Source organism: Podarcis filfolensis (genome assembly GCF_964270895.1).
Source record: "Podarcis filfolensis genome assembly, chromosome: 10".
NCBI lineage: Eukaryota > Metazoa > Chordata > Lepidosauria > Squamata > Lacertidae > Podarcis > Podarcis filfolensis.
In genome coordinates, this window is record NC_139612.1 from 39666627 (window position 1) to 39681761 (window position 15135).

General features: G+C 38.4%; 2 protein-coding genes across 5 annotated transcripts in view; one reads left to right on the top strand and one right to left on the bottom strand.

The window, feature by feature from the left end:
- Window positions 1-15135, bottom strand: part of EEA1 (early endosome antigen 1) — a 48498-nt gene that overhangs the window by 15536 nt on the left and 17827 nt on the right. For all 3 annotated transcript variants that reach the window (XM_083573400.1, XM_083573401.1, XM_083573402.1), the window contains 9 exons: window positions 14283-14399; window positions 13141-13479; window positions 8828-8977; window positions 7620-7739; window positions 6577-6780; window positions 5033-5233; window positions 3356-3469; window positions 2462-2617; window positions 1267-1406 (listed from right to left, as the gene is read on the bottom strand). In XM_083573400.1, the coding sequence (XP_083429526.1) occupies window positions 1267-1406; window positions 2462-2617; window positions 3356-3469; window positions 5033-5233; window positions 6577-6780; window positions 7620-7739; window positions 8828-8977; window positions 13141-13479; window positions 14283-14399 (1541 nt within the window). The remainder of the gene's footprint in view (window positions 1-1266; window positions 1407-2461; window positions 2618-3355; window positions 3470-5032; window positions 5234-6576; window positions 6781-7619; window positions 7740-8827; window positions 8978-13140; window positions 13480-14282; window positions 14400-15135) is intronic.
- Window positions 5-14281, top strand: LOC310743316 (uncharacterized protein). Of its 2 annotated transcripts, none has more exons than XR_014538931.1 (5): window positions 5-1100; window positions 3612-3710; window positions 5707-5902; window positions 11541-11908; window positions 14101-14281. XR_014538931.1 is itself a non-coding variant. In XM_083573503.1 (5 exons), the coding sequence occupies exons 1-5, from the start codon at window positions 1075-1077 to the stop codon at window positions 11561-11563; spliced, it is 438 nt and encodes a 145-aa protein (XP_083429629.1). In that variant the 5' UTR covers window positions 5-1074; the 3' UTR covers window positions 11564-11898. The 2 variants fall into 2 exon arrangements, 1 of the variants encoding a protein (XP_083429629.1); XM_083573503.1 differs by lacking the exon at window positions 14101-14281 and adding an exon at window positions 1595-1688 and having other exon boundaries at window positions 11541-11898.

Genomic DNA, 15135 nt, shown 5'->3' on the forward strand with positions numbered 1-15135 from the left:
ACAGAGGGGAGGAAATAAAACTCAAAAATAGTTCAATACTAAACTGCAGCATAAGCCAACATTCACACATAAAATATAACAAGTGGGTCACATGTGTTATCCCCTTAAATCACTAATGTTTTAAGCTTTCTTTTCATCTCCTGATAGCTAAATGATATGCTGGCAGCACCAATAAACTATATATTGCGAGTTGAAATGCAAATTCTAGAATGAAGAGCCATTTCGATTCAACTCTTTTCCATTTAGAAATACGTAAACTCTTCCATAACACTGCCCCCATTTTGTGGAACTGTAGTCCTGATGAGATATTATCTACGCTCGCTATCTGAACTTTCCAGAAACAATTCAAGACATTTTTGTTTCAATAAGCTTTTCCAGTTGGATTTTTAAAAAATCTCCCTTATGTGCCCATTTTTTATTGTCTTTAAGGTGAAGTTGCTTTTTGTACTGCTTTTAAAACTATTTTTAGCTGTTTTGTGGTATATTGAGAAACATGTAAAAGGAAATTCATAAATAGATAAGTAATAAAATGCAGGTCTGCTTGGTCAGTTGTGTGAATTTCAACTAATCTTATTTGTATTCTTGTTGCTTATTCATAACAATTTATTCATAAAACTTGATACAAATAGTGAAAGCAGTTTATCATTGACATATCGATAGATCTGAATTATCTGATGAGGACAAACCAATAACAAATCCCTGCACTGCACTTGTGGAGAGCACAGCTCAGGAGCAGAACATGTGTTTTGCACATATAAATGCCTAGGATCAATTCATGGCATCTTATAAAATGATTTTTGGTAGAAGCGCTGACAAAGACATGTCTGAGGCCTTGGAGAGTCTCTGCCAATCAGAATAGGCAAAACGGAACTCAGTAGGCCAATGGTATGGTTCACTGGACCATCACTGACCATCACTGGAGGGACATGTGCTACTGTGATGTGTCTAAGTAACTGTGGCATAAGGAAAACAGTGGCTCAGGTATGAAAATCAGAGACACCGTAATGCAACTTGATCAGATGAGCAAAGCATACAGTTAGGTGTGCTGGCAGCTGGCAGCAGAAGGAGGGAGAAATGTTTCCTGCTAAAATGCAGGGCATGTGAGTTAAGGGAGCAAAAATGTGCGCCGTTTCTAGCTTTCTGCAGTTAAATCTCCAACCCTGCTATAATCCCAAGGTGGGGGTGAGGGAAAAGAAGAAGCATTCTGCAACAAAAATGCTTCAATTCAGAGTTGGAACGTAGTATGTTTTAAGATATTTAGCATACATTTCTCTTTCTCTGTCTAGTTGTTTGGTCAGTTCTGCAGCCTTCAGACTTAAGTCTGTGCATTGTTGCCTTTGCTCCTGTAGCTCCTGAAGTGCCTTTTCCTTACTTCCCATGACTTCAAGAATGTCAGATTCAAGTTTCTGAAATGGAAGATTTCAGAAGGTTAACAATTTTCACAAAATACACTGCCACAATTTTAAGAAGTTTTTTAAAAAATAAAAAATAAATTCCCATTCTTCTAAGTAAGCAGAGGGCAAGACTTGTTATCTTGTATAGCATATACACATGATATTTTAACGGCGTAGTTTCTTTTCTTTAATTTCCCCAGTAACAGACAGAAACAAATTCAAAACCTTTCCCCACATTTAAGAAGGAGAAGACCACAAATATTCAAAGAAATGGCCACTTTTGAGATTACTTGGGTAAGATCCTTACATACAATCCAAATATTTATCCTTAAGCGACATATCCTTCTTAAACCTGAACTTGACTTGGATCAACACCTCAGTCTCACCCACTAAAACACACTGCAGAGCAGGATATCATCTCTGCTATGTGATGTTTAGGAATCAAATATGCCTCACCCACACTGACAGTCCAGCTGTGGCACTCAATGAATAATAATAATAATAATGAAGTTACACCCAAAATGCTACTTCTGAAAAGTATTCCCCCTCCCCCTTCTGTCCATTTGCTCTGAAAAGAGATCGTGTTTTTATTTTGACAGATATTGTTCCACACATATTTCAGGGAAGCTTACACAAATTTTGTGATTAAATGTGAACTAGCAATTGTTATTAAAAGTGCTGTTTTTAAAACTTCGCTTTCAAAGAGACAGTCAAACGTCAAATAACCTCCAAACTCTAGTCCTTTACTGTTGTAAAGGCAAGTACATTACTGAAGCAGTGCTACTCACCGGCTTTTGTGCCATAGCATTTTTAGGAAACCTTCATTTTTTCATTTTCCCCCTACATCCCTTACAATTTGGAGGCCTTTTCTTTTCTTTTTCTCCTTCCTTTTCTTTTTCTTTGTTCTACATTTGATGGCCATTGAATCAGGTGAATAAAAAGTTGATCCTACCTTCAGAGCAATTCTCCACTCATACCATCCTCACTTTGCCAATGTTGATAATGCACGTATCATATATGCAGCATATGAACAAATAATAATAATAAAAAGGTTCCTAGATGCTAACCTTATGCTGACCTTCCAGTTCTTCATTTTTCTGCTCTAAATGAAGATGCTTTTCTTTGTACTCTTTAAGATTGGCTTCCAGCTGAGTACAGAATTCTTGTTTGTCATGCAGCTTAGCAGTAACCTGATCCAACTGTGTACTGACCTTATTTAGCTCCTTTTAATAAATATTGAAAAGGGTAATTTTTAGAGAATCCCCGTAACTGTCACATGTTTAACAGAAAAAAAAAATTCTTTGCAGCTGAAAGCCCTTAACTAATTCATTTTTAAAGTATTAATTATTATTATTAAAATTTCCATACTGCCTTTCATCCGAAAATCACAGAGCAGTTTACAATATAAAAACACAAAAATGCATACAAAAAGAATACCCCTCCCTCAAGTTTAAGAGGCCATAAATTGCTTCATTAGCCAATATGCATCAAGGAAAATTCATTCCCAGCTGAAAAATATGGGCTAGGACCCAAAGAACTGCTTAATTTTCTTCATGAGCCACCCAGAGTACTCCATTATGGGATAGATAAATAAATACAACAAACAAGTAAAAAAGAAGTATTAATTTCTGAATTTTACACCCACCCACTCATTCATTCATTAGCTGATTGACATTCCCACAGTGGCTTCAGACAATCCTAAAAAGTTGTGTGAATCGAGTCAAATCTGACCCATTTTCTTCCACTACAGTTCATTCACAATTGCAGTAAGTCATGTATGCATCTCCCTTCACACTTCATTAAAAAAATAGCTTAATATTGTTTTAACAATTTCAACCAAAAGGTCATCACAGATTTATATTATTATATACAAGATTTCCCCAAGTGATCTGGTTTTAAGCATATCAGATTATCATTGTTAATCATGAAGGCATTTTACATGACCTTGTTGTTTCTCTCACCTGCTGTTTATCTTGTAATGCATTCTGGGCAGTGTCCAAGTGATTCTGGAGATCTGCTCTTTGAGCAGCTTTTGCTGCTTCTGCTGATAGAAGCAATTCAGTCTTTGCTTTTACCTGACAGAGAATTAAGCAAGTGCTTCAGTGTCAATCACTAATATTACAACAACTGCAGTTTCTTTAAACTACTTTTATTTTCCTGAGGTAAGCAGTTTACTAAGTATTCTGATACCAATTAAATCAATTATTCTCCCAAAAGATGCCACTGAAACAGAATTCATCACAGCAATTCAACTGTTCATCAATTCAGGGAAAAGCCACAATTCATCAGTTCACTTCCAAAAATGGGTTGCCAGTTGTGAGTATTTTTGAAGAACTTTCCAAATGTACCTTAGTTTTTCTGAGTTTTAAACTGACTTTTAACATAGAAATGATTTTAAATTTCATATATTATTTTCTAAGCCTATTTTCAATTCAGAACAGAGCTAAACCAACATTCCTCCTGTCAGGGAAAGGGAGACAGCTAGAGAGACGAGGGGGGAGAGAAGCAATTATCAAGAGCCGAAAGACCGACTCAGAAGAGGAAATAGGGAGGGGGCAACCAGTCCCCGGAACTAGCTACTCACAGAACAAAGGAAATAGGAGGCGTGCCCTGCACCGATGGGCATGCTGGGGAAAAAGACGTCACAAATATTCAGTCGAGACATCTGATTGACTGAAGCATGGACGCGTTTGTTTGAACTCTTGTAACTGCTTTGAACTTTTAGTAATAAATCAACAAGACAGAAATGGCTGTGCGCCTGGAGCGTTATCTCTACTAGTTTGGCAGCAACAACTCCTTACACCTCCAGTATAGCATTTTTACAGTTCCAGGGGCTAGTGCAAAAAAGAAGCCCATAGAACTAACCAAACTCTGGAGAGCTTCTAACCCACAAAGCCAATAACATAAAGCAAAATCTTTTATTACTCTGGCTCTACGTTTTCTAACCCTCTTTAGTGTATAGCAAGACAATAAAGAGACAATAATACTTCCTCCAACCTGCCTTGATGTTCAGTGCAAATGTAATTTGCAGGTAAATTACATGGTTCAGCAATATTGCCAGATTCAAGTCAACTACGCTTGTTCATGCAAATCTTTGCTTCATTAACTATAGCAGAACTGATAGCCCCAAGCTAGCTCCTGTCATCCATAAACGTGGAAATATTTGCTTTGAGAGATCTTTTAAAAGAAAAGAGCTTCCAAAACGAACTGACAAAACGTTGCAGCAAGGTGCAAACCAAAAAGTGGGCAGTGGCAATGCACAGGTGAGGAAAGAGGAAAAGGTAGAAACAGCTGGATGAGCAAATCAGAGCTCAAAAGCTATTTGAATTAAATTCTGATTAGCACTAAGGTCACATCCATGCCATATATTTAAAGCAAATAGATTCTCTCAAAGAATCGTGCCAAGTGTAGTTTAACTGATGAAGAGCAAACAACTGCAGCATGCAAGTTACACAGTTACAAACTTTTTTTAAAAAAATAGTGATGTTTGCATGGATACTGGTTTAATTTCAGGGAATTATAGAAGCAAATTTCTGAAGGTGATCAAGATAGATTGCTGTCACTAGGCTTATTGAAATTTAACTAGTATCCCTGCCCCTCATATATTTTGATTCGCATGCAGCATAAAATTAAATTACCTGCAAATCAAGTTGTATTACTTTTTCTTTGCTTTCACTTAGCTGAGTATTTAGTTCACTTATAGTGGCCTCTAAGGAGAGAACGCGGTCTTGAGAGGCTCTAAGGTGCGCCTTCTGCTCCTGCACTTGCTCATGCAAATTCTCTAGGGCCTGTTTATGACTTTCTGACTGGTTTTTCAGTTTTTCCGTCAGCTGAGTAACCTATAAAGAAAACAAAAGGATAATCAGAACAGGGAAACTTACAAAATATATTGTCTACTCTAGAATATGAAGACCAACACTGACCGTTGGCCTTTCTTTTATAATTTTAGTAGGATAAACACTACTATAGACTTCACACGTTTACCCTATTACTAGAATCAAATGCAAATTAAAGTTGTTCTGCAAAACCAATTTATAAAATGTAAGCATCAAAAGGGTAAGGAAAGGTAAGGAAGTTGACTCAGAAGGGTCTATCTGATTATAGCCCTCCTATTAAGCTCTTTTTGAGTTCTTGGTGTAAGCTCAACTTTCGGTTCATTCCTACAAAGAAAGTCATTTTATATACACACCATACATTGGCTCTCCTCCCTAGAGGTCTGCCACACTTTGGCTCTCCATAGAGTTCTTGTGTTAACAAGAATATGAAACTGGTCGACTGCTGCAGCAAGAATAATCTTCCTTCTCCCTTGCAGTGCTCCCTGGCAAAATGTTTGTGGATTATGTTTGGGCTGCTGAGGGTTTCAAGCCTTTGCCTACAGCGACACCTGAAGCTCCTGATGGCATATATCAATTGCCACCTTTCTACACGTACTATGGAGATCTGTACTAAAGAAGGTGTTGGCATCTCTTCCTGTTTTGCACTATGCCTAAGAAAGGATGTGAACCAAGGTGGGTGATATAATGGTATTGTTAAATGGTGTCATTTAGCCTTCACCAGGCTTTGACTGATGCCTTCCATGCATAACTAATCTGGGGCCATCTTCAGCAAGGACAATCAGGGCAGTCTTATGGCATTAATGCTGTAAGGAGTGGCCTTCAGTGTTGCTAGGTTCTCTCTTATTTCTACTGACATTATTTTGCTTTCTACTTTGCAGCTACGGGAGCACAGGACTCTGACAATGTTATGCTAATTTGGCTAGGGTATACTGGTGTAACAGTATGGGAACAGACTGTATCAGTGTATCCACAAAAAACATACTCAAGTATTTATCTTATATATACACTAGAGAGGGAAAGCAACATCTAACTTTGAATCAGATTATCACATCCAATGTGAGAATAATATGCTTAAACTACAAAATATCAGCAAGATGGGTGTCGGCGCTCTATAGTATGGATAGGGCTAATAACATATCATTGTATGTACTGAACAATTTTTCACATATTCAAGAATATTAAAATAACAAATTTACAAGGAAAAAAACAAGTCTGATCTTTTAAATGCCTAAACAGTATTCTTTCCATTTATTTTTACTATTTCAGTCATGACACACTTTGTGAATCGAACAGAAAAGCAACAGCTCTTTTTAAACGAACCCAGAATTCTACCTTAGAAATCTTACCTGTTCTTGCAAAGTGTGGTTCTTTTCTTGTAGCTGGTTAAGAACAGCAGTTTCTCCTTCACCGGCTTGAATTTTGGCATACAAATCCTCCCTTTCCTTTTCCAACAGGGTGATATTCTCCTTACTCTTTTGCAGCAGGGCTTCAAGATTTTGGATTTTTTGATCCTTATCCCCAATCTGACGTAGCACTTGCTCCAAATCATTCTTGCGGGTGGCAGGAGAATAAAAGAGTTTAATTAATTATAACACATTTCTATTTACTTATTTACTTACTTATTTACTTACTTACTTTCTGTATTTTGATATTGCCTTTTAACCATAATGGCTCCTGGCACAGTTTACAGTAAGAACATATTAAAATGATTAAAGTCTTAAAAAAAATAAATGTAGCAGGCAACAAACCTAACCAGAGAGCCACAACAGAAGGACAATCAAAACAGTTTCAAAATGAGCAAAACACAAAACAGAATTTACTGAATCTAATACCTAACCACCACCACCACCCCAGAAAAGGGACAAGTTTTCAGTCCCTGCACTCAAAAACTTCAAAGAAGTGGAGTTCAAAAAAGAAGCCCTTCCCTGAAAACAACTGCTAGCTAAGGACAACCAGATGTCCACAACTGATGATACCTCAAACAGGGCCTTATCGGAAGATCTACTACTCCCTGAGATACACAGGACCCACATCATTTATGGATTTAAAAGTTAAGACCCATAGCTTGGATTGGGCCTCAGAAATCTAGCAGCCAATGAAAATAACTTCAGCACAGATTTTATATGGTTGACATATCATTATACCATCAGCAAATGAACATCAAAACTCTGAACCAGTTGAGGTTTTCAGTCCATCAGCTGTAATGCTTTTTTTAACTGGGGTGTCATTAATCCAATGTAAAAGTCACTGAAGCATGAATAAACGACAGGAGTCAAATCCTTGTTTTTTAGTAGTGGGCTCACGTGGTGCATCAGAGGAAATTGATATTGCCACCTCTTGTACCTACTGCCAATGTGATCCTTTTTTCTAGTAGCATGAGCTCTCTTACCTGGGCTTCTCGCAGCTTTGCTGTCGTGCTTTGCTGAAGATTCTGTTGCTCCTGGTGCTGCTGTTTCATTTTATCTAACTGATGCTGCAATTCAGTTGCATTTGCTGCTTTCTCCTTTAGCTTAGAAAAATAGTCACAGACTGTTGACTGAAAACTGATAAGCACAATTCAGTAGTTTAATAGCGTTTATCATTTTGTCTAATACTGAAGCAGTTTACAATAGATACCTTTTAAATGAGTTTAGAAGACATGTATTAGGTTTGTACTAGACAAAATGAAGTATCAGTATTTCACCAAGGAATACTTTTTTTTCTATACCAACAGGTGCCAAAGTACAATAAAAGTGTGTAACTTGGCATGGTGCTTTACATCTGGAAAGTTGCATGTGAAAAAAAGAGAATGGCTTCTGTTTCATTAATAAGAATTTTGACATAATTAGAATTTTGCATGCTGTGCCTTAGATAACAATAACAATAATCTTCATAGGTTTAGTTAAAGCCAGATAGCGACAACTGCCTTAACCCCAGGATAAATCTTGAGGGGGAAGTAAATAATAAAGACCTCTTGTTTAATCAAGGAGGACCAATACTTTGATCCATTAAAAATATATCACCTTACCTACTTTGTATGTCTTCAGATAGGAGAGAGAGGAGAGGGAACAGAATAAGGGATTTTAGAAGGCACAGTTCTTTAGCTAAGACTGAAACCATTCGGATCCCCCCCCCCACCCCAGTGTAGCTACAACTGAAGCACACAGGATATCCCACAGAAGTACTGGAAGGGGAGCAGAGGGAAGAGACTGTTGGCAGCATGCAGGATGGGCTACTGATCTCAGTTCAAGAGAAAGATGAGCCACGGCTCGTTCCACAAATTCCAGAGAGAGATCATCTCACAGAGCCCTGTGAAGACGATCAGGGCCTGTTCACCCTCTTTGCAGTGGCCAGTTCAATTCCGACCTCCCGACCTCCTTTATTTTAGTACTGATTAATAATTTGTGTCCTTACTATTTTTTTTCCAAACTGTAAGTGGTCAAGAGACTTCAAAGTCTTCTCTGGATTAATTTGTCAAAGCAACTTGCACATTTATAGGGTACTGGCTTATACTTTATTAAAGTTCCAACAACAATATGATAAAGGATATTCCAGATACCTACTATGGAACATAATTTAAAAGCTAAGCAAGAATTGCATGTTGCTTATAATTCCTACCTGCTCCTCAGCCCGTGAAAGTTTTAGCTGAAGGTCAGCCACCTGCTGCTCCTTGTCCATCAGCTTTTCACTTGACAGTTGTCTCTGCTCTTTTAGCCGGCCATGTGCTTCCCCAAGCTGATGCTCTGTCTCCAGAAGTTTATTGTGCAACTGGAGGGAGAAACTGGTCTCATTATTCTCAAAGAAAATGTTTGGCAGACGCTTAGCACTTTATCTTTTAATCTGCTATACTCGCATGCAAACTCTATCAACACATCATGCAGTGGGTAACATGTATATGGTTCACATCACTGGATTGGGAACTGCACATAAAAAGGCACTGCGTTGGCAATATGTTAGGTGGGAGGGGCTCAAATCATTCCCTTTCAAGGCTACCTCACCTAAAGAATGGGGTCAATGGCATGTTTTTATTTACTTGTTCATTTTGTATATTCTGCATATATAAGCAGCAATTGATTAGATTTCAGTAACTGTTTTATCTGTGCTGTGTTAAAGTACACAAAGGAAAGGTGGGTAATACCTATAGACTACTTCTCAAACTTTATCTAAAAAAGAGAAAGGGAATCAGAAAAAATGGGAACCAACATACCAGAAAGAGCTTGGAAATGGATTGGGCACAGAATGAACACAGTATAATAGCAATTAATTTAAAATAAAATCACTATAACTTTGTACTGATGGTATTTTACACCTTGCAAATAATTTTATATTTGTAGTGAACACTAGGCATATTGCCCACATACCTTTGGGGAGTGTTGTAAAACTAAGAATTTCTGGATCATGTCTTGGATAACATCAAATAATTAACTGTATATGAGATTCTAAAGAACCCACTGAATATAAACTTACATTAGTTAGAGGACTGTGTTGTTAAGGTGGACACTGAAATGGTCACTAGTCTGTTAGCAGTAGTTGGAATGTCAATTTCAACTTAAGGATACCCTCCTTTGTCAGAGTGGATTTTTTGGGATTTGAGACTTACTTACAAGCTCCAACTTTACTTCTTGTGTCAAATCAAGAGAAAACAATTTATATGAAAATAAGTTAATTGAAATATGTATAACCTTCCTATTTTGGAATGAAAAAGTAGGGGATCATAAGGCCATATTCGTTCTTTGCTTTGGTTTTGTGAATTCACCTTTTTCATGCATTTTCTTTTTCTGTAATAAATATTTGTAATGATAATAAATGGCAAATATTTTGAAGACACACATACGAAGGCTATGTTTTTATTCAGACGTACAGTTTGTATGTGCACATATGAACTGCGTAAGTACATTGCAGGAGGTTGGACTAGATGACCCTTGGCGTCCCTTGCAAGCATACAATTCTGTGAGTCTATAAAAGGGATGTCTACAATAAAGAAGCACATACCATAAGACAAGGGAAGCCAACATAGTGCCCTTCAAATGTTGTTGGACTGCAACTCCGATTATCTATGCCCGTTGACCCTGCTGGCTGTGGCTGATGGAAGATGAGAGTCCAATAACATCTGGAGGGCACCATGTTGGCTACGAAACATCTGTCAGTTGTATAGCTAAGGCAAATACAGATTGCAAGACTTGAGAATGATTCTGTAATAAATATCTCAGAGAGCCAGAGACAAACAAAGCAACCTCTTTCAAGTTTGAGGCAACTCAAACATCCTTTCTATCTCTCTTCCATTAGAAACAGCTGGAACAGCACACTTGTCAGTGATTAGGCCTTGCCAACCACACAGTAATACACCATCTATCATGTGTTAACCATTATCAGATTAAAGAATCAAGGCTTGCAAAATCTAACCTTATTTGAGATTGTCTGATTCTTTTTATTAAATGCCATTTTATCAGGACTATGTTCCTATGAACAGGTGCCACACATATTACACCTGTGCTTTAGAACCTATACTGGCTATCCTACATCTTTCAACAGCCTTGTATTTAAGCACTAGACGGCAGCCGTGAACAATAAAGACCTGCCTGCAGGCAATTGAGTTGGCTGGCAGATATGGGATAGTGTGTTCTATCCATCCCCTGAGCCCAGCATAGAAACCGAAAGGGATGTCCAAGGAGGAATGTCTCCTCCTCCAGGCCCAACACAGCAATACAGTCCTCTGTCCCTCTTCTGGGTCTTTCCCCAGCAAGCTAGAAGTTTTTGTGGGATTATTTACAGGGTTGTCTTTTAACATGCTGGGTTTATGAATTTTCTAGGAGCAATAAATGAGCTAAGAATTATAAAGCACTTTACAAAGAAGGGTTAAACATAAGAAATATATTTACAGCCTTACAGATTTGTCCCAAGAACAGCCTCTCCCATCACACTGGATCACACTTCTGAAATAGACCTGCAGTATCACCTTGACTATATTGTCAACAGTTTGATAAACAACTAGAAAGAGGTCTTCTCAGAGGACATTTCCTTTAGAACCTTCCTGAAACACTGTGAAGCCTTTATATTTAGTTCCACCTTTTGAAATCAGAATTACAAAAGGTACTGGGGATTCCAGACTCGTATGATATTATTTTTTAAGTATGTTGGAATGTTTTGTGGTCTACAGGGATAATATTAAGATTCTCCATTATGAAACCTCAAGTCTGGATGGAATGCATCTCTTTGTGATGTTATCACAGAAGAATTTCAGTGAGCTGCACTTCTTTTTCTTTAAATTTATTATTCAGTCCAGTATTTCTCCTACAGAAAATCATCTTATTCAAATCATATTAATTTACAGCACACTCTAGGATGATGAAATGAATTTCCAGCTGAACTCATCAGTTAAAGATGCTGTTGCTTTTACTCTTGGTTGCTACAGAGACAACTGCAAGTTCTCCAATCTAAATTCCAAACAGGATGTCAGAATCTTCAGTTCTGGCACATCACCAAAGAACATTATCAACCAATAGACTTCAATCATGCCACAAGAGGTATGTTGCACTAAAAACAGGCACAGCATGAGCACAAGTCTACTACAGGCAATTGGTTAGAAAACCAAAACAGATTCTTATCGAAAACGGCAAACAAGCTTTTCTCCCTGGTGGGTTAGGGATTGTTTTTTCCTCCCTAAGAAGAACTCGCACACCACCAAAAAGGTACAGATTTGTATAAAATGTCTATATGCTACTTTATATTTATAAATGCACATTTGGAACCAGCTACTCTACACAGAAATGCAATAGACCTGGCTTGGGCATGGAAACTGCCTTGGTTGCAGGAGGAGTCTGATCCCATTAATTCTCCTTGATCTCTCAGCAACCTTTGATATGCATGACCATGGTATCATCCTGGAGTGGCACTGCTTTGTGCTATTTCCAGTCCTATCTGAGAGCCAGAGAGCAGTGACGGGGGATTGGCCCCATAGAGCCTTCAATGTGGGCTTCCACAAGAGTTTGTTTTATCCCCCATGCTGTTCAACATCTGTATGAAACTACTAATTGGAATCATCCGGACATTATGAGAGCATTGTCATCAATATACTGATGACACACAGCTCTACTTCTTCTCACATCTGCAAATACAGTGTTACCTCGGGTTACATACGCTTCAGGTTACAGACTCCGCTAACCCAGAAATAGTACCTAGGGTTAAGAACTTTGCTTCAGGGTGAGAACAGAAATCGTGCTCCAGAGGCATGGCAGCAGCGGGAGGCCCCATTAGCTAAAGTGGTGCTTCAGGTTAAGAACAGTTTTAGGTTAAGAACGGACCTCCAGAACGAATTAAGTACGTAACCAGAGGTACCACTGTATGGCAGTGAATATGCGGATCGGAGTCTACTGAGGAAATGTAGGGTCCTTACAGAGTGAGGCATTTTGTCTGAAGTGACCCAAACCGTTCACTACACTTAAAAATTAACTGCTGTTAAACTTTGAACAGTATTTGCCTTGGCAAAGCAGCAGTAGTGCAGGCCATCTTCAAGACTACCTAGCCCGGACATTCTGACATGGGCAAAATGCGGTGCAGGAGTGTTGCTGATCATTCTGCTGCAATGGCAAAGCAGAAGTGGTGCTCCTGGAGTCCTAAACAGAAACGGGTGAGTAGGCGAGTGGCCAGGTGAGAACATTCAAGTCTTGCTCCCTCCCCTCTTCCCATAGCACTGTCTAAGGCAAAAGTCTCCGTACGGCTAACAGGCAGGCTTGCCCTACTCTTACACCACAGAACAAGCAGCCCCCACAGCTTGCTTCCACCGCCACCACTATAAGCCCCACTTTCCTCCAATGTGGGTTACCTCAGCTGTGAATTTATGCTTTATTTTGTAATCCACATATGAAAATGAATACCGGTAAATTGAAAAATAAATATAAAAATTTCTTCTGTGTAAAAAACATTCATCTTACCTGATTTAGTTCATTTTGAAGTTGTAGGCCATGCTGTTCTTTTTCCTCCCTTTGTTGTTGTAGCTGTTTGAACTCGGCCTTGAGGTGTTGGTACTTGGTCTCAGCTTCTGATAATTCTTCTTTAAGTTTCTGACTTGCTTCTCTCCTTTCACCCAATTCTTTCTGTAACCTCTGTAATGAGTCCTCAGATGCAGACAGCCTTGCCTGAAGTTGTTGACAGTCCAAGTCCTTTTGATTAAGGGTTGCTTGCAGATTTTTTTTGCCAAGTAATTCTTCATTTAGACTTTCTTCTAATTGAGTATAACCCAACTCTCTTTTTTTCAACTTTTCTGCCAGACTCTACAGTATTAGATTAATTTAAAATTAAAGTATAGGTTACTCCATTATGCTGAGAAGTTATTCTCAACTAAAATTCTTAAGAAGCGTTGACTGGTATCACGGTACCGCTCTTTTACGAGGAGATAAAAAAACAAAGTATGTAACAAGTAAGAGGGCCAACTAATTCAGTCTAAAACACATGCATGGTATGCTCTGCTCAGTGAATGATATCTATGCTACAGGTACTGTTTGTGCTTGTTTCCATACAAGTGCCTTGGAAGTCTCAAAGCTGAGTAATACTCACGTGAAGCTGCTGCTGCAAAAAGGGCCACATCACAGATGAACATTTTACACGGTTGTAAAATACGCGGCCCAAGAAAGGTCTGCCACAAATTATAGCATTGCACACACAGCTCCCACATGAGCAAACGGTTTTTCACTATCTCTATACCTGTCTGTAAACATCACAGCAATGCCATGTATTTCCAAATCTTGGGAGTATGGGAAAGCTGGCATGGATATGAACTCATAATTTCTATCTTTTCTCTCTCCCCAAAATCAAATGCATTCCCCTTTAAATACCAAGGGACAGTATCATGGTCTCTGTTTTCTTGTTGTGTTCTTTTAATCACAGAAAGAAAGAAAAAAGTCAAGGGGCACCTGTACCACTGAATTATTTTACTTCTGCCAGCTTCATCAACTGAGTTCTACACCTCTGAAATTCCAAGGATGCAACGTTGAGAATTTTAGCTGACCACTTGAAAATGCTAGGTTTGGTGTTAATTGACATTCTCAAATAAAGTTAATAACTCAAGGATTCTTACCTGGTTTTTCTGTGTTAATTCATTAACGGAAGTTTGAAGCTTCTGAAGGTCCCGTACATATACTGCAACCTCCTGTGGTCCTTTGGCAAGTTCAGCTCTTAACTGATTTATAGTAGTCTTAAAAAGAAAAAGAAAAAGGTAGAAGAACAATTCACATATTTGGTTCAGTGTGTGTGTGTGTTCCATGAGGGTATTCTAATGAAACTGAGTTTTTATTCGTTTAGATCACCACCAAGAAACTGGGCATATTTAATTATATCTAGAATCTCTGGAAGAGGATGCTTTGCTCCTGTAGCACTTCTTTCGATTTCTTCAGGATAAGAAGGAAACTTTGTTTCCCATTTTATTGTAGTAACAAGAAACAACTTTTCAGAAAGGAGATGGCAGTGGGCACTTTTTTTTCACAGTTATCTGATATAGATGGATACAGGGCAATGTGATGGTATAAAGCTCAAACGGTTTTACTGATTACTAAATCAGTGTTTAACTTTTACATATGAAATGCAGGTCCCTTACTCTTTTACCACAATAAGTTATTGTTTTACAAAATGAAAGTTAAAAATATTTAGTGTCCGGGGGGGCGGGGGGGAAGCATGTTTACTATCAACACGAGAAAGAGAATTTGGTGACAGAGCTCAGATCCTTGAAAGGTGTGTGTGCATGTATGAACCTATTTTGCATGTGTGTGCACTCAAATGTACTATGGCTACAAAACAGCTACCAGGATGTAGCTCGCGATGAAACTACTGGCTTTCCATAACATAAAAGTATAAGCATTCGCTACAGACAGGGTTACTTTTGGACAACTGGTCCCTTTCCATGGTCCTTTTTTGTGGTTTTACGAAGCAAGTAC